The 16,260-nt window shown below is 30.3% G+C and overlaps 1 protein-coding gene across 2 annotated transcripts in view; it reads left to right on the top strand.

Annotated features, from left to right (window-relative positions):
- LOC118193703 (ribosome biogenesis protein BRX1 homolog) overlaps positions 1-14,456 on the top strand; it is a 29,022-nt gene extending 14,566 nt beyond the window's left edge. The window contains exons 7-10 of one of the 2 annotated variants that reach the window (XM_035364829.2): positions 5,714-5,764; positions 6,626-6,761; positions 10,046-10,140; positions 14,230-14,456. In XM_035364829.2, the coding sequence (XP_035220720.1) occupies positions 5,714-5,764; positions 6,626-6,761; positions 10,046-10,140; positions 14,230-14,394 (447 nt within the window). In that variant the 3' untranslated portion in view covers positions 14,395-14,456. The remainder of the gene's footprint in view (positions 1-5,713; positions 5,765-6,625; positions 6,762-10,045; positions 10,141-14,229) is intronic. The other variant, XM_035364830.2, reaches the window with a different exon arrangement.
- Positions 14,457-16,260: the final 1,804 nt, after the last annotated feature.

The raw sequence follows: 16,260 nt of genomic DNA, 5'->3' as shown, positions 1-16,260 counted from the left end.
TTTATTTTAAAATCAATGTTTAAATTCAATTATTAAAAATAAAAATCGTAACATAAATGTGTGAACAACCCTTTGTATTTTCAAACACTGATGGTAACATTTTTGATCAGCATCTTTCAGTTCAGCTTAAGAATTTGCAATACTTCTACAATTTGACTGATACTAGCATATCATACCTTTTTTTCTACACCAACAATCTCTGCAGTTCTTTTAACACTTTTTAAAAATACTACAGGGTTTATACGGTCCTTAAGAGTCCTTAAAAGTCGATTTTTTGGAATCGATTTTTGGTCCTTAAAAGTCCTTAATTTTGGCCAAAATCAGCAGAAGGTCCCTAATTTTAATCATCTGAAATTTCTGCCCGCTTTTACGACTGTCATTTTGAGTGTGAATTAGCATTGTGAGGAATATTTTTGGCGATTCACTGCCGTATATATGGTTATCTTTTGAATGGGTTCATGAGTTATTATTTGTTTCTATTTCTAGTATAAATGATGGGATACTCGAGTTTCTAAGCAAGAAGTGAAACATAATCATTTTGAAATTAATTTTTTCTAGTAAAGAGCTCTTAAACAACTTTTCACTTTTGGGATGTGAATTCTTTTATTAAACGGTTCTAAATTTGGGGATTTTAAGATTAGCTTCCATAGAAACTTTTTAATTCTGAGATCTGAGAATTTTTCGACGATTTTTTTTATAAAACATTGTAGCATTAGTAAATTTCATTAAAATAATAGAAATATATTGAAATTATATTTAAAAATAACATTAAAATGAAAAATTTTTATTTTTCGCTGTAATATTATAAAGTTTCATTTTGACAACTTATTATACGATATTTTTAATCTGAAAAATAAACAAGTTAAGCATTATAACTAAAGTAAAGCACAGTTCATGAAGGAGCTCTTAGCAAAAGCAAAATTAGCTATGTAATTAATTAAAAATGTCTTGTTTTTAATTTTTTCATAGTAAGAGTTTTTTCCATGTAATTGTCTAGAATATTCAAAATTCTCAGAATGTGCATCGGTTTTCTCTATAAAATTATTTTATACTTTTTCCCTCCTATTTTTTCTCAAAATATTCTGGCTTTTTGCTGTTACAGAATTTGTAGGGATAATTTTCTTTAAAATTTTAGATATTGCAGCTTCGAAAGTTTAGAAGGATTTAAAGGTAAAATTTATAGACCCACGATTCTAGAAGATTCGAGAAATATATGACAAAATGAAAAATGTCTCCATAGTATCAACACGTAATGGATGTATTTCATAGAAAGTTTACAATGAATTTCTTAATTTTTGGAGAACGTTTGGAAGAACAATGAAAACACATTTGAATGTATTACTTCTGATACTAGAATCTTAACATGTTTATCTTCTCTTTATTTTCTCTACTTTTCACTACACAGAAACATGGAAAATATCAAAAATGCTTCTGATCTTATCACATGGGCAGACATTATAGAAAAGGATTTTTTTACTAATAAAGAAATTGAAAACTTACAATTTAAAAGATTCATCTAATATTGCTTAATGCATCATACACATAGCTGGCACTAGGCATTTTCCCACCTGATGCAATCTCTGTGGATCCTAAATTCTACTGCCTAGTGTCTTTCTAAATTCTGCTTCCAATGCTTGCTCTAAATTCTAAAAGTTTTGCCATTTCTAGATTTTGTTGTTCAGTGTGTCACTAAATTCTAGAACTTCTGCCACATCAGCTCTAACTGAACTTTACTATATATATTTCATATTGCTTCTGAATGTTCCTATTACTAAAGAAATAAAATTAGCCACTTTTTCTGTACATTCTAATTGCATTTAGTGCTTTTTAGAATAACAGAAATCCTTAATTAAATCCAAAAATTCTAAAAGGAAAAGAAAACGTGTTGAAAAAAGAAACTAAATACATAAAGGAAATTATTCTTCAAAGATATGTGCAGTTATTATTATGTAAATTACCCAATTGTTTATGATTTCAACATTTACTATAATTCCCCATTTCTGTTTTCTCATATGATAGAGTTATTGAGCCAGATTAAATTAAAATTAAATAGTATAATCTTTGATCACTAGTCCACATTATTAGTTTGAATTTGACTGTTCTTGTTTAATTATGTCACCATAAGCTGTAATTGATTTTGTTTGCATCAGAACATGCCATGTTCTAAGCTCTTTTTAAATAAGAGGCTTATTTAAACCTTTATCTGGTATTAGTTAATTTTTTTCAGACAAAGCAATAATATGCTTCACGCCTGTCAGGAGTTTGGAATTATTTAGCTTTTACCAGATCAATTGAACCCTCATAGGTACATTGTGGAAAGGTTGGCAAGTTAGGAGATAAAGACGCAGAAACTAGCAAAAGTATTGATTTGCATATTGAGACAAATCTCGAATTGTTAGAAAAGATGCTTAAAGAGAAAGAAATCAATACAAACTAGCCAAAATGTCTGGGAAGGTTCAAATTAAAATGACGGATAAATATTTGTTGACTGTTGTTGTTACAAAACGTAAATGTTCCTGTAGCTTTTAATGCGTAATTATCTTAATATCGTTTAAGAATCTGTGTCATAAATTACATATACTTTAATTACATATACATAAATTACAAAAACTGAAATTTTATTAGATTTGATTTTAATAAGGCTTTTGTAACAAATATTGTTAAAAAATAAAATTTAATAGTGGTCATGTAAATCCATAATGACTAAGCTTATCAAACTACCTAATTTAGTTATTTATAACTACTTGTGTACCCTTAAAAATTATCTCTACATATTAAAGCGAGTTATTGCCTTTCATTAATACTCACTGTGGTCACAAGATAAAATATAAAAATGTAAAAATTCAAGTAAAACATATTCTATGCATCTACTTAGACGTAAAATAATACAAAACACATTATTACCTTTGGTGCTTTAATGGCTTATTGGAACCTTAAAGTATATTAACTGAGTTATAACCCCTGGAACTGTACACGAAGCTATGACAATAACTGCATCAAACAGAACCTGACTAACTTTCAACACTTGCCAACCTTGCCTACATCAGTCATTTCAGGTTTGTTCTAATCAGCAGGTCTCTCTCTAGACAAGCAGCAACGGTGACAACATTTAGTCTTTTGTTATGAATCATGCTGATTATGATATTGTTTCTCATTTTAACCTATGCAGTTTGACATAAAGTCTACCTGCTTATTTACTAAACCTCCAGACTGACCAAGTATGTGACAAAATGAGACATAAAAAAAATCAACATAAAGCTAACTTTTAGTAAAACGTAAATGTCACTTATCTACTTTCAAATATGACCAACAATTACAAGTGTAAAATGTTTAATGCTACTTGATAAATTGCAAAGTTTATTTTATTCTCAAACTTATTAACAATTATGTTAATTAATTCATGTTTAGTAATAATGCGTACTACTTAGGGATCTATTTTATTTTTAGGATGTATTACAAAAGGGAAATTCTGGCATAGATAATATCGTCAATTGAATTTATTCAGTACCCATTTGCTCATAGGTCCTTAATTTTTTTTCATTAATGGTCCTTAAAAGTAGTTAATTTCCTTGTGCAAAAATGTGTACAAACCCTGTACTATGATTAGTTTTTACATACATTTTTCTCAATATGTTGTAAATTGATGCATCTCCTAAAAATGAATCTTCAGAACTTCCCTTTCTCATGTCTGAAGCATTAGCTATAGTTTGTAATTCCTCTGAGGCCTTCTCTTCATAAATTCACACCTTTGAAAAAGTTTTTAACTGTTTTTTAAGACTGATCTCTTGCATTGTCTATGATATGCATAGCCTCTGGTAGAGATACTGACTTACTTATCTTCTTCAAAGCTCCTGTATTTTTACAATATTCATTTCTGTTTATCATTTTCTGAATACTAATTTTTGTAATGATATTTCAAAAGTTTAATATTACCTTGGTTTAAATGCTGAATATTAGATTTTGTATTTGCAGGAAGAGACATTAATATTTTTTAGAGAGATCAAAATTGTGTATGCTGCACATTTTATGTAATTAGTAAAACTCTTGTTTTTTACTTTTACAATTTGCCATCCCATTTTAAAAGAAAATTAATAAAAATATTACTTGTTATTTATGAATTTTTGTTGCTGTGGTAAGATAGAGATAAATTCTTTATTCTTTGTAAACAATGAGGTTATCTTTTTTTTTCCCCCCTTGAATAACCAGTATTGTCTTTTGAATTGCTGGGTCTATATTGCATGTTAATAATACTGCAACACCTTTTTTTCAACTCTTTCTTCTTTCTATTACTTTTAGATATTAATGCATGTTCTGATGATATTCTATAATGCAATCCAGTTTCGCCTGCATTATAAATCTCATGTGGCTTTTATCCATCTTCCTTCTCACTAAGCAGTTTCTGATGAACTATGTTAGATTTCAGCTTGACAGTCATCTATTATTTTGACAAAAAATTATCTCCCAGCATTTTAGCAAAGTCCATAGCTTTTATTTATAAGAACTTTAAAAATAAGAAATCTATCAGTTTCATAACTTAAAACCATTCTATAAGTGCATATACAAAGTCTCTTAAGTTTTCATATTTTTTGCACTTCCTTGAGATATTTTCATTTTTCATTAGTTCATCATAAATTATTATTTTTCTTAAAAGTAAAGTGCACAATACTGTTTGTGAAGTTCTCAGTTTAAGTGCTGTTTTCCTCTGGCTTCATTAAAAAAATCAGGATCTCTCAATAATTTATTGTTTTCTCTCAGGCTTAATGCATTTTCAGCTTTAAGCCTGAGTTGAAACATAACCAATTTTAAAAATGGTTCTTAATGATTTATTTAATTTCAAAGCAATGATTTTTAATGTCTGGTAATTCTAGGAAGCATTTCAGAATATGGTTTAGAACTCTCATTGAACATAATGTGTATATTGCAAGAGGAAGATTTTGAATTTGAAGCTGCACTTCCTCCTATTGGATGATATTTCACAGATGAAACACTCACTCATTTTACAATGGTTGTACGGGATAGTTTTTGGTTAAACGTAAGGTAAAAAAATTCAGTACTGTTCTGTTATCGGGACCGAATTGAAAAATGTATGAATGTATGCATCTGTGTATATATATATATATATATATGTATGTATACACACGTACATTCATGTTTACATATATAATGCATACATACATTTTTGGATCCGGTTCTGATAACAGAATAGTGTCGGAAATTCTGTTCGCATTCCATTGTGGACAAAGACCTATGAAAACATTATTTGACAGATTCAGGATCCAAAGGTACAAAACTTTCAGTGAAACTCGTTTTATTCATATGTTACATACCTAAATGATCAATAAGCCACAGTCCATGGTAAGTTAAATCGATGAACTGCAAATAACTAGATAGGTACAAGTAGGCTATTCTATCGCATCTTCTTTGCCAATCTGACTTTTAAAAAAAACAGTGGTTAGTTTCAGTATTCATTAGTTTATAGTTGTTTTGATTCCTGGAAATCTGAACATAATTTTACTAGCCAATAAGTTTAATAAGTGATGAGTACTGTATTTATGAGAAGGTTGATTTAGATAAGGACCTCAAAATATTACAAAAGTGTGGGGAATCATGAATTTGTTGAGACAACTCATTTTATTTCGGATAGCTTTCTGATTTTGTAAAATATTGATTAATAATTAACAATAATATATATATATATATATATATTTTCCAGAGATTTGACTCAGAACCTCACTTAAAGCTCTTGAAGGAAGTATTTATACAAGTAGGTGGATTTATTTTAATAAGTGTGTTTTATAATCTTGGTGGGTGAATAGCTTGATTATAAATTGGCAGTTCGGCAGTTTGATTTATTCTGTTTTTAGTATTTGACAGATCAGCCAAGAAATCTGTGTTTTCTAACATTGAGCATGTATGTAGGATATTCTTTATATATGTGGTCTAATCTCTACATTACCTGTGAGCCGAATGTTTAAATATGTTTTATTCATGACTAAATATGATAATTTAATTTCCTGTAACCTCATTTAGAACAAAAATTCTTAAAGTGAGTGTCATTTGGTGAAAGGGGGCTAAAGTATTGCCACAGAGGAGTTGGAAACAATATTTTCACTAGATAAAACTAATATGAATATAAATGTGATAATGCTGTCATATTGCATGGTGAAAACTAAAAAATGAAACAATGTGGTGGTGTAAATATTCATTATTATAGAAAGGAAAACTAAGCAAGTATATTTAGCTTAAATAAACATAATGCTGATTGGCTTATACCAAATTTTAATTTTTAACATAAATTAAAAATTTTTGTAATTATTACATTTTTTCTATTAATATGGATTATTTTTATCTGCTGTCTCATTACAAAATGATCTGAAATTTACGAGATGAAATATTTAAATTTCTTTTGCAGTACTCACGTTATATTGAATATAGAGTTTGGATTATTCTATAAATTCCAGATATATTATTTTTTCTTATTCTTTGTGTAATAGTTTGTAAATAAAAAAATTCACAAAAAAAAAAAAAAAAAAAAAAAAGATTGTAATCATTGTAAAGGGGAAATATAATTTTGCTTCATTTCATTAGGAAGCTTATATGCTTATTAATTTATATTATTATTTAGATATTTGGCACTCCTAAAAATCATCCTAAAAGTCAGCCTTTCTTCGATCATGTATATAATTTTGCCATACTAGACAACCGAATTTGGTTTAGAAATTATCAAATAGAAGATGATGGAGCTTCCTTGGTAGAAATTGGTGAGTTTCAGTATTTATTTTTTTAATTGGTCTTAAATGATTTAACATTTAATTATTTCATGTGCTAAGTGCTAAAAGTAAAGTGGACTTAATATATTGCCAATATTTACATGGTTGTAAATCGCGTAATCTTCAAGGTATTCTTATGGCATTCACATTGAAATGAATATATTTACAGAAATAATGCATGAAAATTATTGTTATTAGTATCATAAAAATGCATAAAAATTATTGTTATTAGTATCAAAGACATATTAATAAATATGCATTCATTTTCGTAATAAATGTTCCCCAAATTTTCTTTGGTTTTATTCGCTTTGTTACATTCCCCCCGCCCTTTGTAGTTTAAGCTGGGACTTATATTTACTTCCATATTTCGATATCCTTGTTGAAAGTTATTGAATAAGTATTAGAATGTCCAGGAACTACTTTTGATCATTGAGGTAGTTATAGAAGTGCACAGATGGTTATGATGTTATTGCTAATAATTTTCTTAGAATGCAATGTGTCAAACTAGTGAGGCTTTTGAAAAACATTCTGTTAAAAAAAGATGGTAATACTGACTTAAGGCAAAACTATGATCTGGTAAAAAATGAATGAAGAACTCTGAAACAAAATAGCATATAAGTTCAGCATATAAAATTCTTTTATTTAATTTTTCAGATCCGAAATTAGCTTACATTTGTAGTTCATTCATTTTTCTCTTTATATTACAGTTAACATTAAGTACGAATACGGTACAATAACAGATTGATACATTTTAAAAAACCTAAAGTAGTTTATTTAATTTCTATTACACCAAGTTTGCACTAAGCCATGAAAAGTAACTGCATACACTAAACATACTTATATTTACAGTAGTTAAATCTTAATAGCTGTGTGATGTTTCAGTGTTTTATATATATATATATACGTAGCGTATTCGGAAACTAAGTACCGTTTCATTCTAGCGCCGTCGCCGCGCCGTGGTAGGCGTCCCGCGCATGCGCACTAGTCTTTCTTGTTCACTGACTTTCAATTGTCGCCATTTTGGTTGCTCTATGTTGTGTTTTCAGTTTGCTGTGCACATTCAAAATGTTTAAGACAATTAGTTCTCCCGCTGACTGTGAGATTCGTGCCGTGATTAAATTTTTGAACGCGAGGAATGTTAAACCGGCCGAAATTTATCGTCAAGTGACACAGGTTTACGGTGAATACGCGATAAGTGATGGAATGGTGAGAAAGTGGGTAAGAATGTTTAATGCAGGTCGAACAAATGTCCACGCCGAGGCTCGGAGTGGTCGGCCTTCTGTTGTCACCGATGATTTGGTAAGGAAAGTTGATGAAGCAATTCATGAGAACAGACGCTTCACAATGACAACTCTTTCAGAGGCATTTCCACAAATTTCACGTACTGTTTTGTTCGAAATTGTGTCTGACCGCTCGAATTATCGCAAACTGTGTTTCCGATGGGTTCCAAAAATGCTCACTGATGTTCACAAAACAAAGCGACTTGGTAGTGCCCTGACATTTCTCACGCGGTACAGTGATGAGGGAGAAAACTTTTTAAACTAAATTGTGACAGGTGATGAAACTGGGGTGTGTCATTTCACACCAGAATCGAAACAACAATCGATGGAGTGGAGACACACTCATTCACCGAAAAGTGTGGAGTCGTGGTTATCGAAACTGGCGGGAAGTTTCTTTGACGATGGTATACAAAAACTGGTCACCCGCTATGACAAGTGTTTGATCATTGGCGGAAACTATGTTGAAAAATAGTTTAAGACATGTATTTTCATGTAAAAATAAAATTGGATTCGAAAAAATTGTTTTACTGTTTTTTTTTCAAAACGGTACTTAGTTTCCGAATACGCCTCGTATATTATTTTTCAAACCCTTAGTGCTCCTTTGGCTCCACTATGAGGCCATCTGGGATTTGTTCCACAGCTCCATAGGCTCTGCTGCAGAGCCAGTTGTTTTTAGCATGATTACATTTAAGATGCTGCAGTATCATTGGCGTTGGCAATTGCTATCTGTAGTTAAAAATGTGTTCAGTGTCTGTACTGTAAAGATTAAACCATTTTTTAAACCTTTTTTTATGGTTAGCAACATGGAGAAAAATAATTGTTATGATGAGAAAGTGTAGTTGTCGGATACACAAAGTTGATGGGTTGGTGTTGCTTGGGCTAATCAATATGCCTCCAGTTATTGCTTTTTGAGGAAATCACTTAAGTTTTGGCGGAAACTGTTTTTGGGTAGAATGGAGACATCAATAATCAATTCATACTGGGAAATTTCTGCGGTTTTCTATGGCAATTATGCACTGGAAAACTTATGTACTATGCATTTGCAAATTTAACCTTTTGTTGGTGATCCACGGTCTTAAATCCATGAAAGGCATTGTATAATCTTTGCTACTGAATATAAATAAAACTGATTTTGGACTAGTATAAAAGAAAGATCATCAAATAAATAAGCCGAGTATAAATAAATAATGAGTGGGCTGCTTATTAATTTTAGCTTGGGTTTTAGGAAGACTGGCTTTCTATCTCATAATGATGCTACTGTCTTTCTAAAATGAAAGTCAAAATTCGATTGAAGATTATATTGTCTCATATAAGCAGATATTTTAGTATGTTGCATTAGCAATTCATTATGACAATTTAAAATTTGGAGGAGGTTTGCGTCTTACAAAGTACATATAATAAAAATATTTTTAGCATAGTATGCAATATGTTGCACTTTCTGTTTATAAATCTTGCTAAAAATCAGTAAAAGCACTTTTTCAAAATTTGATTATACATTCTATATGTTAACTTCTTTCCAGAATTTGGTCTGTTTTTTTGCTATCCCCTCCCAAAAAAAAAAGAAAAGAAAAATTGAGATATTTTATTGGGATTTTTAATTCTTTTCCTTTTTTACAATTTATATATGACGTTATAATTATTTTATTTTCTGTACTTCTCTATTAAGAAATTTCAAGCTTTTAATAATTTACCAATAGAAATGATTTTTAAATTCACTTTTTTGGTTCAGTTGTTTAATTTTTCTCAACTTGTAATATGTGTAATGAAATAGTTTAATAAACGGAATGAAAAGAAAGGAAAAAATAAAAATTAAATATTAAAAAGTGAAGTCTTTTGATGCCAAAAGTTCTACAAAATTATTTTTTAAAAATTTTTTTATTAAACACATGATTAAAAATTCCTTTCTTAATAGGTGATTGAAAATTGGCATTTTAAGTTAGTCAGAAAAATATGCAATTTTTGTTTTTTTGTAAATTTCATTCTTTTTATATTTAGGTCCAAGGTTTGTTATGAATCTGATTAAAGTTTTTGATGGAAGTTTTTGTGGCTCTGTTCTATATACAAATCCTCATTACATCACACCTAGCATGGTAAGTAATGTAATCATTAGATTTTTTGACTAAATTCTTAATGTTGGTAAATTTTATGAAAAATACAAGAAACTGAAAGTGTTTACTTTTTTATGCAAATATTGCTGAATTACTTTATTGTAAATCATTAAAAAAACTATACTGTTACTTTTTTTTAATTTATTTATTTATTTTAAGAAAGAAAAGAAAAATTGAGCTATTGAATAATGCAAGGAATGCAAAATCATTTTGTTAGAAATTGTTAAAAAAAACTGATATTTGAGTAATGAAAGTGTACTAATTCAGAAGTCAAACAACAAAATTCAGCGTTATATTTACAAAATTTTCACAGGACTAGTTTCGATGGTTTTACCGAACCACCATCTTCAGCTGCAAAACCGCAAATGAGCTGCAAAATTTGCGGTTTTGTAGTATTAGGTAGACAACAATCTAACTTCTGAGCATTGTAATAAAATATGGATGCTGTACATAATGATCATTATATTTTTATACATAAATTGTGTTATTCTCATGAAAAGATAATTTAATTTTTTTCCCTTGTATTTCTGTATTGGAGTAAACATATGAAAGGAAAAATTCCCTTTGTTTTTCTAATGGAGGAGGTGAGAAAAATGCATTGTAGATAACAAAACTGCATAAATGTTCTTTCTTTTCAAGAACTGCTATTTTATAAACCTACTTCAAAAATCTATGTTTATTAGTTTGATAAACCATACAATAAACAATCTTTATTTGGGAAGGTGGAGATTTTAGATCCCATGTCTATAGTTCTTATATAACTTTTGTTATAACAAGCAGTACTTTTGTTTTCAAATATAATCATAATACAGTCAAAAGTCGTTAATTCGGGCTCCCATAATCTGGAATGATCTATAATCCGGACCTCAAAGCTACAAACTTTCTGCGCATGCGCATATTCGTTTACATGTGCGCGTATGACCTTTACGGCTGCGAATATGTGTGTGCGCGTGTGCATAAAATGTTTACGCATGCTCGTTTAATGTATAACGGACGGTATAAGCTAAGCTAAAATTATCTAATTCAGTTAATGTTGCAGATTGCGTTGTTCCTTAATCTCCGAATTGGATCCGGCTTATTATTTTTTGCAGACTGTTAGAGCAATTTTATAAAAGTAAGCTTGAACTTTCGATTATATCAAATAGAATTTCCGATATATATTTGTTAATATGTAAAGGATCTAAAGCGAAAGTATGTTTTGAAATCCGAAATCTTTTTATCAACTTCACGCTGCTCGGCGGGGGGGGGATGCTGCAGCGTGCAATGAATTGGAAGTTGATCTGTCAGCACTATCCTTATCTTCAGGATAGGTGTTTTTATTTTATTTGGCTTATATAATTCCTTACTAAATGTAGTATTTTATCTCGATGTACTCCGTCTTTGATATAATTTAAAATAAGTTCCTCGTCATTATAATTTGCTTCCGATAGTGAAGAAAGTGACAGAGGTTATTGAAAACGAAAAAATTTCGATTGACAAATTAGTCGGTATTCTCGACACAGCAATTATAGGACTTGAACAGCGGAACTTTGTAACTAAACAAGAAATTATGTCTGTTTAATAGAATTAAAGAGAAAGTATTATCACATGAAACGAAGAACTTAAACAACTTACATTGAAAGAAATGTTTAATAAAGTAAACAAATAAATATTAAGCTTGTAAATTTTGATACCCTTTAGATCATAATTGTTCTTTATTTCATAAATTACGGTTTCATATTTTTAATTTTGTAATTTCTGCATGCCATCTTACCAGATTTAAAATGATGATCTATAATCCGGAATCGCCGAAGTCCCCACGAGTCCGGATTAACGACTTTTGACTGTACAAAACAAAAGAATATGCTATGGAAACAAATATCATGCTGTGACTTTTTTACAATAGATAATTTTATTTTTAAAACCATGCTCTATCTCTATGACATACTGTTGTGGCAGTGCTATTACTGAAAAAACAGCATGTTTATCGAGATGAAAAAAAGATGAACGGAAAAACCTTTTATCTGCACATCTCACAAAATCACTGATAATAAAGCTTTACTGTATAAAATCAAAATTTATGAAATATCAGCTATTTCTATAGTATCTAAATGTTTCACTTGAAATGAGAACAATAAATAGATAAAAAAGTTTTTTTAAATGCTGATATTATAAAAGTTAATATAATTAACATTTGACTTTGTAATCTAATTAGCTTTTCTGCACCAACGTAATCCTTACATCTTTATGAAATTCCACAAAAGAAGATGAAGAAAAAAGGATAAAATTGTGTTTACAGCAGTTGTTTCTGGTATGGCACAGCTGGCATTTCAAAGTTTAAGGCTTCTTTCAGACAAAGGTTTTGTGATTTAAGATAGAAAATTAATTCAGTAATTATTAAGTTCATTCATTCACATCTATTTAACAAGGAAAGGAAAGTTGCACATACATAATTGTGTAGCTGATTCAAAGAAATGAAACCATCAACCAGTATTAGTTTTTTTGCAATTGGTAGGTTGTTATGCCAACTTGGCATAAGTTGAAAGGTTAGAACTTTTAAGGCAAAAATCCTTTAACCAATTTTGTGTATTACATCTTCTCTCTCTCTATCTCTTTTGTATGTATATAAAGATTCTCTCTTTATAGTTGGAAATTATAATAATTAATGAATAAATTAGTAGCTATAATGAAGTAATTGGTAAATATATTGCGTCCATACGTGTTCGTAATAAATTGAATGCACAAGTCTGATGAAAAGTGAATAAAATTTATTCTTATCACAACAATTAAAATAAAATGCTGAAATTTCCTCAGAGATATTCGTACAATTTCGCAATATCTCACAGTAGTTATATTTTAAACTACTAAAACGTTTAATAGAACTCAGTTTAAAAAAAAAAAAAAGCTTTTTAATCGTGCACGAGAATATTCTGGTATTTTTTCAATAGCAAAATTTTTCCGGTGATAAAACGATTTTATTTACAAATTCTACTAAAAATAGCTAAATAAATTCCAAATCTGTAATAATGTTTACAAGAAAAGTGTTTCTTTTCCAAGTGTGCTTTGAGCTGAATCCTTTTTTCCCCCCTTCCTAATATAGTTGTACATGATCCTTTGAGCTTTCTGATACAGTTCTTGATTTTACATTTCAGATTTTCAACCACTTACCTTATGCAGATTTGCCGTATCTGACCCATTGCAAATCATCAAAGCTAAAAAAAATTTCATATTTATGATTTACCCTTGTGAGATTGTTTTTAATGGAAAAGATCAGGGCAATCAGAATAAAAAAAAAAGAAAAAATGATAAATTTGATATCACTTGTTATCCACAAAGGTTAAATTCTCCATGTTTTATGCAGCTAACAAAATTATTAAATAATGAAATTATGTCTTATAAAATAATGGATTCAATGTAATATCAGATATTCCTATAGAAAAAATTCACAGTTTTATGGAAAATTCAAAATCCAAACTATAGCAACATTAATGATTAATGAGCTGAAAATGCAAGTTTTTGTGTAAATCAGAATTATTCGGTAATTTAATTTCTGAGTCCAAAAGTTGATATTGAGATATCTGTTTACTGAACATTTTTAAATGGTTCCTGCTAATTTTGCTATTTTTGAATCTTTTATTGTATTCAAATTTCAAAATGTGATATGTTGTGAAACCTCTCATGGCAACTACCTTAGAGTGACAGTATTTTTTAGAATATAATTAAGTGATAACATTCAAAACCATCAAAAGCCTTTATTTTCCAAGGCAGATACACTACAGTAAGATTTTTGAATTATCACAAAGCACACAAGGGCTATTTGTTTAAGGGGGAAGAATGTTTTTATGCAAGACTAGTATTTCAGACTGGCTGGTTTTCATGTTATATACATGGAGACACTCCCCCTAAAAAAAATTCCCATGCAGTCATCTTATTGGTCAGAACCCAAAGCACTAGTGCTCATCAATTTTACTGCTAGATACAAACTGTAGCGAGGTTTAGAAAACTGAAATTTTCTGGAACTGTAGATGGTTTTTATGGGAGGTTTCACTGTATACTTGTGCACCTAGAAATAATTTTTATTTCTGTTTATAGCATCGTAGGAACCTGAAGCTTGAAGCATCAAACCGATATAAACATAAATATGATGCCAAGAAACTACTGGCGATGCGCAGACCAAAGGAATCATATAAAGTAGATCCTTATGATGATGTGTTTGACACTACTTCAGGAAAAAAAGAGCATAAAAGCCATGAATAAAAATATGACAGTGTTATGTATATTTTACTATGCAAATTATAATATAATTTTTTAATCATAAAGTATATTTCTATCATTTATACATTATGACATCTACAGGTAAGCACTGAAGAAGAATCAAAATGGCATTAAATCATCTTGACTCTTTTGCAAGTATCTTAAAGGGTCATCTTAATCCTACAAAGCACAAGTTTTTGTTTTAACAACAAAAAAATATACACTGCCTTGTGAATGACTAGTTAGTCATGGATTAAATTCTTATTTTTCTATTTCTATTACATACTGTATAAAACTAAAATAATTTTTAAAAGGGTAAAAATCACTCCAACTTTGAAATTTACTACAAATATACATAATTTGGTAATACTTGGCTACATTTCTATATAAATAAAGCATCTGGCAAATAAGTTTTAAAAAAAGGATGTAACTAAAAACTACATGCTGAAAACATACATGAACTTCACTAGAGATCCATCACATTTCTAACTGGAAACAAGACAGGTAACTGTAAATAACAGGTTTGCCATGCTACCTGGAAAACCGGGAGAACCGGAAAAAGTCAGGGAATTCAAAAATTGACCAAAAAATTCAGGGAATTTAAGTATTTTTGTCAAAATCTGGAAAAGTCAGGGAATTTCATACAACGATCCCGCCAAAAAAAGCGATTTTTTGCGCCGACGTCGGAAGAGATAACTTTTTTGGCGAATTGTGTATCACGTGAGTGTCATTCGGGCAGCTGGCATAGAGTCAATTTTCGCACCTCCAGAAAGGCAAAGAAAGTTTCCCCCAACTTTTGGTTTCCAGCATTCTCGAGAATCGCATGTGCAGTGCATGAACTAAAGAAAGTACCTGTTCTCGTATAAAACAAAATGGGTTTAATCCTAGTGTACAGTACCATGGAGGTTAGAATCAAAGAATATGTATTGTAAAGAAGCAAAACCTCTCTGCAACAGACGTGGCTCCGTTCCATCATAGAGGGAAACAGCTGTGCATGCGTGATATATCTGTCGCTAAAGCTCGAAACCAGTGTCGAAGTTCGAAGGTCACGTTATCAAGAGTTCATAAAATGAATATCGTTTAAAATTTCTTTAACCACTTGCGCTAAAAAGACGTGCCACGCACGTCGAGATGCTTTTGTCTCAAACTTGCGAGCGACGTGAACACCACGTCGATAAGCATTTATCGCAAAAATGAAAATAACGTGGTGCACACGTTGCCTAACAACGAGATTGTTTATTTCTCGAGTTACAGCTCTGGATTGCACTCACAGATGCGGGGCGGCATAAATGAGACACTTTACCGCTTGTTATATTGTAGTGCACGGCACCGCAAACCGTGAAGTTTAGTCTTAGCGCAAGTGGTTAAACTCTAAAGGAAAAGAAAATATTTTTTGGCCAAGTAAATTAATTCATGGATTAGTTATTTTCAGGGGGAAAAAAAAAACTACGAAAATCCGTTTTTAAAATTATATCGAAAAATCCAAGAAGAAACATCTTTTGATAAAACGTTTCTTCTTGGATCTTTCGCAATAATTTAAAAACGGATTTTCGTAGTTTTCTTTTTTGTCAAAGAACATTTCTTTTTAATACGTGTCTTTCAATTTCCTGTACACATCGAGGAGAAGGAAATTCTGGCTGCCAGGTTCCGTCGCCAAATCCCTTGGCAAATTTTCCCTCCGCATTCTAGTGGCATAATATCATTTTACTTGTATGGAACCTTTTCTTTTTTGCATAGACGTTCTTTGGTTAGAATAATCTCCATGTATGGTACAATGGGATTGGGCGACATGATGATGCTCTGTAAACGGGTCATTTTGGTCTTGACGACAATTTTAAAAATCGTGCCAAGGCCTTACCGTATACTAGA

Source organism: Stegodyphus dumicola, chromosome 2 (assembly GCF_044657685.1).
Source record: "Stegodyphus dumicola isolate Sdum_Otavi_A_Nest chromosome 2, ASM4465768v1".
NCBI lineage: Eukaryota > Metazoa > Arthropoda > Arachnida > Araneae > Eresidae > Stegodyphus > Stegodyphus dumicola.
This window is presented reverse-complemented; position numbering and strand designations above follow the sequence as displayed.